General features: G+C 70.4%; 4 protein-coding genes across 4 annotated transcripts; 3 read left to right on the top strand and 1 right to left on the bottom strand.

Moving 5' to 3' along the window:
* Positions 1-2,981: 2,981 nt before the first annotated feature.
* Positions 2,982-3,371, top strand: AURANDRAFT_7695 (hypothetical protein; the record flags this gene model as incomplete). Its single annotated transcript, XM_009036531.1, has 1 exon — positions 2,982-3,371. A coding segment is annotated over one exon (390 nt), but the record flags the coding sequence as incomplete, so codon positions are not given.
* Positions 3,372-3,809: 438 nt separating this feature from the next.
* On the top strand, positions 3,810-6,351 carry AURANDRAFT_62596 (hypothetical protein; the record flags this gene model as incomplete). Its single annotated transcript, XM_009036647.1, has 3 exons — positions 3,810-5,696; positions 5,743-6,004; positions 6,161-6,351. 3 exons carry the CDS (start codon positions 3,810-3,812, stop codon positions 6,349-6,351), a joined length of 2,340 nt encoding a protein of 779 aa, XP_009034895.1.
* A 1,656-nt stretch (positions 6,352-8,007) lies between these two features.
* Positions 8,008-8,658, bottom strand: AURANDRAFT_62597 (hypothetical protein; the record flags this gene model as incomplete). The annotated part of the gene is made up of 1 exon (XM_009037001.1): positions 8,008-8,658. The coding sequence occupies one exon, from the start codon at positions 8,656-8,658 to the stop codon at positions 8,008-8,010; it is 651 nt and encodes a 216-aa protein (XP_009035249.1).
* Positions 8,659-10,117: 1,459 nt separating this feature from the next.
* AURANDRAFT_23670 (hypothetical protein) lies at positions 10,118-10,982 on the top strand (the record flags this gene model as incomplete). The annotated part of the gene is made up of 2 exons (XM_009036648.1): positions 10,118-10,306; positions 10,371-10,982. 2 exons carry the CDS (start codon positions 10,118-10,120, stop codon positions 10,980-10,982), a joined length of 801 nt encoding a protein of 266 aa, XP_009034896.1.
* Positions 10,983-12,046: the final 1,064 nt, after the last annotated feature.

Consider the following 12,046-nt stretch of genomic DNA (forward strand, 5'->3'; position numbering starts at 1 on the left):
CTCGATTGGAGCCCTAATACCCCAGATACACGCCAAGAGAGCCCACGCCTCTTAGTCCCCGCATTTTGGGCAGCGCGTGACCGCCCCCGTGAACATGCCCACGGACCCGGTCATCTGGGGCACCCACGTCGCATCAAACGCGACGACGGGGTGCACCGTGATGGGCACATCGCAGTCCGGGTGGCCGAGGGCGTTCTGGACGTAGCGGACGCCGTCGAGGACCGCGTCGACGTTCTGGTGCGAGTGGCCGAAGACGTGGACCGCGCTCCCGAGCCGGCCGATCTGGTCGAGCAGGCGCGCGTCGCCCATGACGTGGCCCAGCGCCTTGAAGCCGCCCATGCCCTCGAAGAGCACGGCCCGCGGCAGGAAGTGGCTGAAGCTGATCACGGGCTCGTCGCGCGGCGCGCGTTTCAGCGCGTCGTCGTTGAGCCGGGCCATGAACCTCGACACGCCGGGCTCCGTGGACAGCTTCAAGCACATGACGCCGTCGACGTCGACGTCCTCCGAAGCGTCGGCGCCGTCGTCGCGCAGAAAGGCGGGCCACTTGCAGAACGTGTCGAAGCCCCGGATCCAGCTCTCGATGTCGCCGTCGACGAACTCGGTAGTATACCAGGAGAAGAGCGGCACGACGCTGCAGACGCCGGGGAACCGCACGGGGTGCGTGATGACGCCGAGCTTGTCGCAGGCCAGGAGCTGGTCGAAGAACTTGTCGAGCGAGTTCTTCGCGGCGTCCTTCTCGTGGATCCAGAGGTCGTGGTTGCCCGGGCAGTAGAAGACGTAGCGGAACTTCGGGATGAGCGACTTGAAGAAGGCCTCGAAGGTCTTGGCGTCCGGCGCGACGTCGCCCGCGACGAGTAAGGCGTCGTCCTTGTGGGACGCGAAGCCGAGGCAGTGCTTCAGGTTCGCGTGGACGTCGACGTGCACGTCCGAGATGGCCCACACCTTGTTGGGCGGCGGCGACAGCTCCACGAAGACGTGCGCCTTGGAGACTCGATTATACCGGTCCGCGACGGCGTCTCGGAGGTCGGCGTTCGACGAGCCCTCGAGCGCGCCGGCCGTCGCGACGCGGACCAAGGTGTCGAGCGCGACGCGCGACATGGGCCTCGGTCGCGGCCGCTGATTCGACTCCGGCGATGCCACCCGCACGGCGAGGGCGCCGCCGACGGCCTCGGCGTTGGCCCAGCGGCTCAGCAGCAGCACGTCGGCGCCGCCGAGCGTGTGGAGCCGCGCGTCGACGTCGTCGAGGGCTTCCACCGTGGCCGCCTTGGGGTCCGGCGTCGACGAGACGCCCAGGCCGTAGAGCATCCGGCCGAGGCGCGCGAGCGCCGCGGGCGACGCCGTGTTGTCCCGCAGCGCGTCCGCGGCCGTCAACAAGCCCCGCGAGATGCGGCTCTCCTGCTCCCGGCGCCACGCGACGCCCTCGGCGCCGAGCAGCCCCTCCCGGAGCCGCTGGCGCTGCGTCGCCGAGAGCGCGTCGTCCTTGAGCCGGTCGCTGAAGAAGCGCAGCTTCGCCATGGGCGACAGGTCCGAGTCGTCGCTGAAGCCGCTCAGCGGCGAGTCGGGCGTCTCGACGGTCTCCAGGGCGCCGACCAGGTGGTCCCGCCGCTCGCCGCCGAAGCGGTTGAAGAATTTCTGGTTCCCCGCGAGGAGCGCCGTCGACGGCCGCCGCTGGATCGACGCCTTCGCGGGCACGCACGCCTCCTCCTCCGCGGCGTCGAGCCTGCGCGCGATTTGTCGGCCCGAATCTCTCGAAAAACGCGAGACGCTGCATCGAGACCAGCAGTCCTTCTCGGGGATCCAGTCCTCCCAGCGCGCGGACGACGCGCGGCGGAAGTCCAGCGGCGGCGGCGGCGGCGGCGGCACGAACCTCGCGTTCGCGGGCTTCGTCGCCGGCGACGACGCGACGGTCGTCACGGTCTTCGCCGAGACCCAGCCCGTCAGCGGCGTCGCGCCCCAGTCCACGCGCAGCCGCCTGACGCCGTCGTCGAGCGTCGCCTCCTCGAGCAGCACGAGCAGCGTGCCCGTCTTCAACTTGCACATCTTCTCCGAGTCCATGGCCGCGGCGTCGCGCGCGATGGAGCCCGGCCGCAGCACCTTGAGCGTGCCCCGCGGGTTGCCCAGCACCTTGGCGTTGACGTCGCCGGCCGCGCGCTTCTTGACGAGCTCGACCATCGTCTGCCACTCGTCGTAGTCCACGAAGCCGTCGCGGTCCGCGTCGACGGCCTCGAAGAAGGCGTCGAGCTCCGCGTCGCTCAGGGACGTGCCCGCCTTGCCCAGGACCTCCACGAAGCGCGCCTTGAGCTCCGCCGTCGAGATCGTGCCCGAGAAGTCGGCGTCGCAGTGCTCGAAGACGGCCCACTCGTTGCTCTCGAGCATCTTCGCCGTCTTGCGCACGGCGCCGCCCCAGCGCGGCGTCATGGGCTCCTTCTTCGTCGGGCTGCTGGAGGTGGCGCCCATGGTCCGCCGAGTGTCGAGGCCACTGCGGAGAGCTCGGGGCAGCGTCTCGAGAGAGCGGGCTAGCTAATGTTAACCGCTTCACAAGCCATGAGTGCCGATTAGTCCTAACTAGGAGAAACTCTTTTGTCCGAGAATCGCCATCTCGATCGTCGCCGGCCGTCAAGTATGGTGCTCAGCGTCCCCATCAAGCCCGACGTGCGGGCGTGTTTTCGGGTTTAAAGACCATTCCGGACGTCTGAGAGAGACTACGACACACCGTCGCCGTCGCCGAAACGCGAAAGCCGCGCGGGGCCGTCGGCGACGGCCTGCCACAAGCCGACAGAGCGTCGCGCGAGAGCGGCCGGCCGCGCGCCGTCGACGCCGCGCCCGTACGCGGCCACGCGGTCCCGAGACGCGGCGGACGCGGCGGGGCGACGCGACGAGCGCCTCGCCGCTCGAGGGGGCCGACTCGGGGACGCGCCCCGAGACGAGAGCGCCTCGCCGATCGCCGCGCGGCCGCGCCGCGACCCCCCACGCCCCGCAGGATGGTCGTCAAGACGGACAAGTGCGCGTTCAGCGAATTCAACATCTTCCCCGGCCATGGGATGAAATTCGTCAAGCGCGACGGCACGCCGCTCATGGTCATCAGCCGCAAGGCCAAGTCGCTCATGATGCAGCGCAAGAAGCCCGCGAAGCTGACGTGGACGCAGCGGTGGCGCATCATGAACAAGAAGGGCCTCGCCGAGGGCGGCGTGCGGAAGCGCACGCGCCGCGTCGTCAAGGTGCAGCGCGCGATCGTCGGCACGTCGGCGGACGACATCAAGAAGCTCCGGACGCAGAAGCCCGAGCTCCGCAGCGCGCAGCGCGAGGCGGCGCTCCGCGAGACGAAGGAGCGCAACAAGGCCAAGAAGGCCGAGAAGATCAAGAACAAGGCCGTCGCCAAGGCCAACCAGCCCAAGGTCAAGGCGCCCAAGGGCGGCAACAAGAACGCGCGCGGCGGCGCCAAGCGCTAGGCGCGTCTCCCCACCTTCCCCGGGTGGCGCGTTCGGTCTAACGAGGGTGTCATTCAACTCTCCGGGTGGGCGTGGGGCTTAGCTCGCTACGGCGTGCTGGAATTGACCGCAGCGGCCGGCGGGGCCTCCGGTCGCAGTCTCGTATTTGTGGCTTCGAAGAAGCTCCGAGTCGGCCGCAAACCTGGGCCTAGTCCGTGGACCTCACGACCGAGATCCCCGAGAAGTTCCCAGATGAAGTTCCCCGAGAGCGCCGCGGCATCGTGCACTAAACATCGACTACACGCAGCCCCTAAAGCGGCGAACGATGATAGCGAGTCCACGATGATCGCGCTCGCGTTCCTCTGATAGCGAGAGTCCACGATGATCGCGCTCGCGTTCCTCGCGCTCGCCGCCTTCGCGGCGCCGGAGACGCCCATCCACGAGCAGATCCGCGCCTCGCTGGCCGCCGGCGAGACGGCGCTCCAGGCGTCGCGCTGGCGCGCGTCGAGCGAGGCCTACGAGCGCGTGCTGCAGCTCATGCGCAGCAACTCGCTGCAGATCAACATCGCCGCGGAGAGCCAGCTCTACAACAACGTGGGCTGGGCCGCGTTCCGCCTCGGCGAGTACGAGCGCGCGCTCGCGCGGTACGAGGCGAGCGCGCGGAGCTGCGACCGCGCGCTCGTCGAGGGCTTCTCCGAGTGCCTGAACAAGGTCTACGACAACCTGCACGAGCTCGTGCACAAGACGCTCAAGCGCCGGGGCCTCGCCATCGAGTGGATGCGCGAGGGCGTCGAGAGCGCCGCGCGCGCCGCGAGCCGGCGGGGCCTCGTCGGCGGCGCGGCGCTGCGGCTCGGCGAGGTCGTGCGCGTGCGCCTCGGCTACCTGCTCGTCCTCCACGGCAGCCTCGACGAGGCCGAGGCGACGCTGCGCCCCCTCCTCGAGGCCGCGGCCGGCGAGGCCGCGGCGAACGCGACCGCGGGCGCCGCGGCGCCGCGCGGCGTCTTCGGCGCGCCGCGCGCGTTCGACGCGCGGCGCCGCGCGCTCCTCCAGGAGGCGGCGACCTACGTGGGCTGGTCCCGGGCCTTCCGGCGGGACTGGGCCGGCGCGAGCGACGCCCACGTGACGGCCGCGGCCCTCGCGCTCCCGCGCGACGCGTCGGGCTGCGCGCGGCCGCGGTGGCGCGTCCAGGAGGGCTGGTTCTTCCCCGGCGCCGCCGCCGGCGACGACGAGGCGGCGGACCCGGGCGCCTTCGCCGGCGAGAGCTGGACCGTCCACGCGCTGCCCGTCGCGGACGTCAACTGGGCGCCCAAGCCCGCGTCCGCGCCGCGATGCGTCGCGCGCCGCGCCGCGGGCGCGCCCGTCGCGGGCTGCGGCGGCGCGCGCACGGACGGCGGCGTCGCGCGCGTGCGCCTCGTGGAGATCCCCGACGCCTTCCTCGGCGGCCGCGACGGGTCCGCGCTCTGGCAGCGGAAGCCGCACTGCGTCCTCTTCGCGGGCGAGATGGGCGCGTCCGGCAGCCTCCCCACGGACTGGGGCTCGCCGGGCGTCAACGGCGGCCTCGAGGCGTCGGCCTCGGACGACGAGGACCGCGTCCCCGCCGACGCGCTGAACTCGGCGCCGGGCGACGTCGTCGCCATCGAGGCCGCCGTCGTCCTCTTCGACGCCCGCGAGGGCCACAAGATGTTCTGGCACCACCAGGCCGAGTGCGTGAGCCGCCTCGCGCTCGTGCTCGCGCGCCTCTTCGACCGCGACGGGTCCCCCGCGGCGCACCTGCCCCAGAAGACGCGCGCGGCGCTCCAACGCGCCGTCGTCCTCTTCCCCTCGTCGCTCACGGCGACGGTGCGCGCCCTCGTCCGCGCGGGCCACGGCACCGCGCGCGCCCTCGAGCGGTCGCGGCGCCTGAGGCCCTACGAGTGGCGCGCGGGCCGCGTCTACTCGTTCCACACGGCGTTCGTCTTCGATTGGCCGCCGCCGACGCCCAACACGGTCTCCGTCGAGCCCGAGATCTGGTACCCGCGGACCAACGCGTCGACGGTATCGGTCATGGTCGACGCCGTCGCGGACGGCGCCTCGGCGGCCGTCGCCTCGCCCCTGTGGCTCCTCGAGCTCGCGGATCGCACCGCCGAGTCGGAGACGCGCCGCTACGTCGATTCGTTGTTCCGCCTCCACTTCGTGCCCACGTCCGTGCTTCGGCTCCAGGCCGCGCTCCTTCGGGCCGCGTTCCCGCCGGACCCGGCGAAGCCGCCGCTCGCGCGGAGCCCGCGTTTCGTACTTTTTGGAAAACGCGCGGGGAGTAGCCGCGCCGCCGCCGCAGGTCATCTACTACAGCCGCGCGGACTGCGACAAGCGCCACGTCCGCTCCGAGGAGGCGCTCGTCACGGCGCTGACGGCGCGCTTTTCCGGCCGCATCGACGTCCTTCCCTGGCAGGGCGGCGCGTCGCCCGACGTCGAGCGCGCCGCCCGCGACTGGAGCCGCGCGGCCCTCGTCGTCGGCCCCCACGGCGCGGGCCTCGCGAACATGATCCACTGCCTGCCGGGCACGACGGTCCTCGTTCTCCCCGCGGCCGACGGTGGAGGTCTGTGCCGAAATCAACCACTGCTTTGGGTTATTCCGACCAAACTTCGATTCGGCTGATTTTTGGACGAATCGACTGCTCTCGTCGAGTTCTCGAAAGCTCCGCGTCGAAACTGTCGAATACGCTCATCGGGTTGAAGATTTGATTTCGGCCCAGGCGTCGGCGCGCCGTCCGCGTCCGACGAGTACTTCGCCCACTTCGCGCTCGCGCTCGACCTGGACTTGAACTTCTTCCGCATCGAGGAGCCCCCGTTGATGTTCTCCAACTACTCGTCCTTTTCCGCGTCCGAGATCGACGCGATCGTGGACGCGTCGGAGAGGGCCGTCTTTCCGAGGGTGCGGAGCTAAGGAGGCTACCACGGGCAGCGAAAATCCGCGAAGTACATCGTATGCGCGCCGCCGCCGCGGCCGCAGGCCGCGGCGAAGCCGCGGCGGTGGTGCGGCCGCGGCCGCAGGCCGCGGCGAAGCCGCGGCGCAGCCCGCAGACGGCTTGGCCGGGCTTGGTGAGGGTTAGGGTCATGTGGTGTGGGTTAGGGTGGGGGGGTGGGTTTGGGTTAGGGTTAGGCCTCTTTGGCGTAGTGGCGCTATCGCGCTGAAAAGCGCAAATCACCGAAGTACATCGTGTGAGCCCCCAAAACAGCGAAGTACATCGTGTGCGCCGCCGCCGGAATATCCACGAAGCACATCGTATGCGCGCCGCCGCACGCAAAACGCATCGCACGCACGCCGCCGAAATCCACGAAAGACATCGTATGCGCGAGGCGGCCGAGTTATTCCGGAGGAAGGCGCGTAAGACTTAGCCACGACGTCACGCTCGGCGCGAACGCGCGGGCCAGGGAGATCGCCGTCTCCGCGGCGCGCGAGGCGCTCGCCTGTCGACTGCGGCCCCGTGCGACGCGGCCGACGTCCCGACACCGCACCACTCTGAGAGCGTCCGCGGCCCTCGCCTGCGCGCCCTCCCGGGGCGACCGGCCGCCCGTCGGAAACGCGCGGTGACGCTCGACGTCGAGAGCCGTGACCGGTGGCCGAGGGCATCATACGTGATAAAGCGGCGGCGCGAGCGTGCGAAAGGTCCGGGATCGCAGCGGACCCGCGCGGCGCGTTCCGCCCATTCGATCGAGCCGAGTTTCGTCGGCGACGCGCGCGGAGCTGGCGCAGCGGGGCAGCTTCGTCGCGTCCGTCTACACGCCCATGGTCCCCGCCGACCACGCTGGCACGTCGCCATCGCCGAACGATGCCGATGTGCACTGAATGCGAGCGAACGCGCGCGTCCCGCGACGAATGAAGCTCTCCTCCTCAGCCGCAGGGCCGAACCCATCGAACCTTGTTGCAACGCGCGACGAGGACGACGCGAGGAGCTTGCAAAACAAGTCAGTGCCCGTCTTCGTTGCGTAGAAGAGGCTCACGGTGCGGAGCAGTAGGCAATCACATCGAGCATCGTCTCCGAGCTCCGCGGAGCCCCAAGTTTGGGCATTCCGCCGGCCCAAAAAGACAGGAGCCGCCTGAAACACCACGCGCGTCGTCGGGGGGCAGCGCACAACGGTGCTCGGGGCGACGTCCGAGCAAAAAAAAAGCAAAAAGAAATCGATACTGGGATTCGAACCCAGAATCTCGTGATCCGTAGTCACGCGCCTTATCCATTGGGCCATACCGACTCGCGCCGTCTCCAACCCGCGACCCCGAAGGGCCGCGGAGAACAGAGAGGAGCTCAACTGTTGCAACTTTGCCCGTGAGTAAGATAATGAATCCCTCCGGATGCGTTTTCGAATTTTTTGGAATTCCGCGGGCCGGAACGTAGCGCGCAGAACTCGAGGCGTCTCGTCCGGGAGAGTTCCGCGGCCCGGAGCGTAGCGCGTCAGCGCGTCAGCGGGGTCCGCGGAACTCCCCCGGAGGAGCCGCAGTCGTTCAATTTCTTTTTGTCGCAAAGTCCTCGGCTGACTTAATACTCCTCTCAACGCGTTATTTCGAGCGCGAATCGCAAAAAACAAGAATCTACCACAAAAATCACCCGTCGGTCAACCCAAGCTCCGCGTCGTACCGCGTGCGCCTCTCCGCGTCCCGCAGCACGTGCCACGCGCGCGACGCGGCGGCGAAACGCGCCTCGTCGCGGCCCTCGGCGTCCGGGTGGTGCAGCTTCGCCGCTTTTTTGAACCCCGCGCGGAGCGCGGCGGTCGGCGCGCCCGGCGCGCAAAACAGCTCGTCGTAGAGCGTCCGCCTCCGCGGCCTCGGCTTCGCGTGCGCCGCCGGCGGCGCCTCGACGCGCTCCGGCGGCGCCTGCTCGACGCGCTCCGGCGCCTGCTCGACGCGCTCGGGCACGAAGTAGACGTCGCCGTCCGCGGGGCTCCAGGTGTCGTCGCCGCCGCCGGGCGACCATTGCGAGACGCTGTTGTACGCGCGCGCCGCGTCGTGGAGGCGCCGGTTCGCGTCCGCGGGCTTCGGCGCGGGCTTCGGCGGCGGCGGCAGCGCCGCCTCCTCGTCCTGCGTGTTCATGCTGCGCCAGAACGCCTCGTGGTCGTCGTCGGGCGTGCTCGCCCAGCGCGTGGTCGTGTAGGCGTTCCAGCGCGGCGTGGAGCAGCGCAGCGCGCAGCGCGGCGTGGAGCAGCGCAGCGCGTGCGCTGCTCGTACGAGCGCGACCGCGACGACGCGCGCCCGCATGGTTTGGAAGGCCGCAGTTTCAAAATGATGTTCCCATTTCTCGATTGCGCCTCTTCAACATCGACCGATAGAAGAGACGGGGAACGCGCGCGCGCCGCGAGTCTGTCGTCCGGGACGACGGCGGAGCTCCTCGCGTCGGCTCCCAGCTGTCGCGTCGGCTGCAGCGCCGATGTCGACGTCTGCGTCGCGTCGCCGGCACCGTGACGTGCGCGCGACCGGGCAGAAGATCGATCGCGGCGTATCGAAGCTTCTCGAACGAGAGCGCGTCCGGCCAGCCGGCGGGGCCGATGAAGGCGTCGGGCGGCGGCGGCGGCTTCGGGCGTTTCTTCGGCAGTTTGAGCTCCTTGGCCAGCGCGTGCGTGTCCTCGAGCCGGCGTCCGCGGCGTCGACGACGGACGCCCGCTGGGCCCCGGGGCCCTCAGGCTTCGTCTGTGAGCTCCAATGCAGCGAGGCGGAACTCGCCGACGAGCAGGGGACTGCGGCTGCTTGCCGCCTAATTCATTTCCACGGTTTCCCTGACCACTTCGACGACGGCGCCTACGCGACCCTCGACAACGGAGCCCGGGAGAACCTGAAGCCTAAAAACAGAGGACTATTCGCCGTTTTTTTACATCGAGCTCGCGACCTCGCGCCACATCATGGACACCTCGCTCTGGCAGTCCTTGGAGTTGGAGTTGACGAAGGCGGGGTCCAGGTCGAGCTCCGCGTAGTAGGCCGCGGCCGCGGCCGCGTTCGCCGAGAACCCGTCGCCGCCCTCCATCATCTCGAGCGCCGACGCGCCCTTGAACAGGTACAGCTTGCCGTCGTCGACCTTGAACACGGACGTGTCGACCGTGTCCAGCGCCAGGTCGCAGAGCACCGTCGCGTGGCTGTCGACGTCCGCGCCCGACATGCCGTAGGCGCAGAAGCCGCCGCACTGGGGCGCGTAGGCCCGCGGGTCCGCGGCGAAGGCGTCGCGGTTCGCGGCGCTGGAAAAGTAGTAGAGGGAGCCGCCGGCCGTCGCCGAGTGGGCCGCGCTGCCCTGGACCGCCGCGGCGCTCGCGAAGTACTCGACGACGTCGAAGCCCTGGAGCGCGGGCGCCGCGTCGCTGCCGCACGCGCCGGCGGGCGTCTCCTCGCAGGCCGGGTCCCAGGCGAGCGCGAGCGCGTCGCCGACGACGGCCCGCGTCGCGGCCGCGACGCCGCTCGCGAGGCTGAGGCGCGCCCGCGACGAGACGCCCGCGCGCGTCGCCGCGTAGCCGAACACGAGCGTCGCGGCGACGACGAAGCCGAGGCCGCGCCGCCGGGCGTGTGGCCGCCGCAGGGGCTGCATGAGCACCATGGGCGGCGGCGCGCCGGCCTCGGCGTCGTCGGCGTCGAGGCGCATCGTCACGCAGGAAATGGTAACTTCGGGGCAGCTCCACCACGATGAACCTTGGTTGACGAGATGTTGACGCCGCGCGCGATCTGTGTGACGATGATGTATTGCAAGCTCTTTGCGTTGCTCATCGCGACGTGCGGCGCCTTCGTGGCGCGGTCGCCCCTGCCGGCGATCGCGCCGCGCCGCTGCGCCGCGAGAGCGGCGCCGACGGCGGCCGCGGACGTCGCCGTCGTGCTGCTCGCCGGCGGCGTCGGGAGCCGCATGAAGGCGGACCGGCCGAAGCAGCGCGTCGCGCGGCGTCCACTTTTTGCCTCCGCCTCGTTCCCATGCCGATGTCCGTAGGTTCCTCGAGCTCGCGGGCAAGCCCGTGCTCTACCACTCGCTGGACCTCTTCCTCGGCCTCGAGGGCGTGTCGTCGCTCGTGCTCGTCATCAACGAGCAGTACCGCGGCGAGTTCGCGCCCTACGCGGCGGACGGCCGCGTGACCTTCGCGGACCCCGGCGCGGAGCGCCAGGACTCCGTGCGCAGCGGCCTCGACGCGTGCCCGGCCGACGCGGCGCTCGTCTGCATCCACGACGCCGCGCGGCCGCTCGTCACGCCCGAGGAGATCTTCAAGGTCATCGGCGACGCGCGCGACCACGGCGCGGCCGTGCTCGGCGTGCCCGTCAAGGCGACGGTCAAGGAGAGCGACGACGGCGAGTTCGTGCTGCGCACGGTGGACCGGAGCCGGCTCTGGGAAGTGCACACGCCGCAGGTCATCAAGCCCGCGCTCCTCCGCGAGGGCTTCGACAAGGTCGCCAAGGAGGGCCTCGAGGTCACGGACGACGTGAGCATCATCGAGCAGCTCGGCCTGCCCGTCAAGCTCACGCTCGGCGAGTACACGAACCTCAAGGTCACGACGCCCGACGACATGGTCGTCGCGACGCAGATCCTCGACCAGCGCGCGGCGGCCGCCGCGAACTAGGGGGCGCATTCGTAATTAGGGGCTTCCGTCGCGACGCCCGGTCCTTCGGTTCCGCCGGCCGCCGCGCCGACGCGGTCGACGCATGCGTCGCCTCCGAGTCTCCGGCGTCCAGGTCCGTAGTAAATTGTTAGCTTTTCCGCCACCGCGCGGGACGACGCGGGAGCGCGGCAGGCAGCGGGTGCGGCGCTCGAAGATTGCTCGGCGGGGTGTCGTTTTCTCGGGGGGCGCTCGTCGGCGGTTTGCGGTCTGGTGGCGTCGAAGGGGTCGTCGAGACCACCGGGCTCGCTAGACGATCGAGGGGACGGAGAAGTAGGAGTTCTTGGAGCCGTCGCAGTCGCGCGTCTCGTGGAACTTCTTCAGGTCGATGAGGCACTTGCCCTGGGGGTCCTTCTCGACGCAGGGCACGAAGGTCCGGTTCACGAGGACGTCGCCGTCGTTGAAGCTGTAGGAGTGCCTCGCCTGCATGGTCGACGACGTGTAGGTGTCGATGGCCTCGACGATGACGACGATCTCGCACTCGGCGAGGCTCAGGTGGTCCTCGACCTGGGGCAGGTCGCGCCACCGGTCGACGTCGCGCGCGAGGCGCGAGCTCCGCTGCGGCGACAGGAGACCCGACTCCGAGGGCTTGAGGGCCGGGTGGTGGTCGTCGTGGGGCGGGAAGACGTCGTGGATCGACGACCGGCGGCGCTCGCCGGCGGCGTCGTCGGGCGGCGGCGCGGCGGCGGCGGCCGCGCCGGCCTCGGCGGCGTTCGCGACCTCGTCCTTGGTCTCCGCGTCGTCGTCGTCGTCGCTCGACGAGCCGGCGGCGAGGAGGGGCGTCGCGTCGCCGGGCTCCGCGTCGTCGTCGCCGGAGCCGGACGCCGGCGGCGGCGGCGGCGCGTCCGCGGCCGCGCCGAGGAGCGGGTTCTCCGCGCCGCCCTCCTCGACGTCCCCGCCGGAGTCCTTGCCCTCGCCGTCGTCGGACGACGACGACGACGACTCCGACTCCGTCAGGGAGATCAGGTCGTCCTCGAGGACGATGTCGGGGAGGTACTTGAGGTGGTTGAGGCGGCTGTGGCGGCGCC

This window comes from Aureococcus anophagefferens (genome assembly GCF_000186865.1).
Source record: "Aureococcus anophagefferens unplaced genomic scaffold AURANscaffold_5, whole genome shotgun sequence".
Lineage (NCBI taxonomy): Eukaryota > Pelagophyceae > Pelagomonadales > Pelagomonadaceae > Aureococcus > Aureococcus anophagefferens.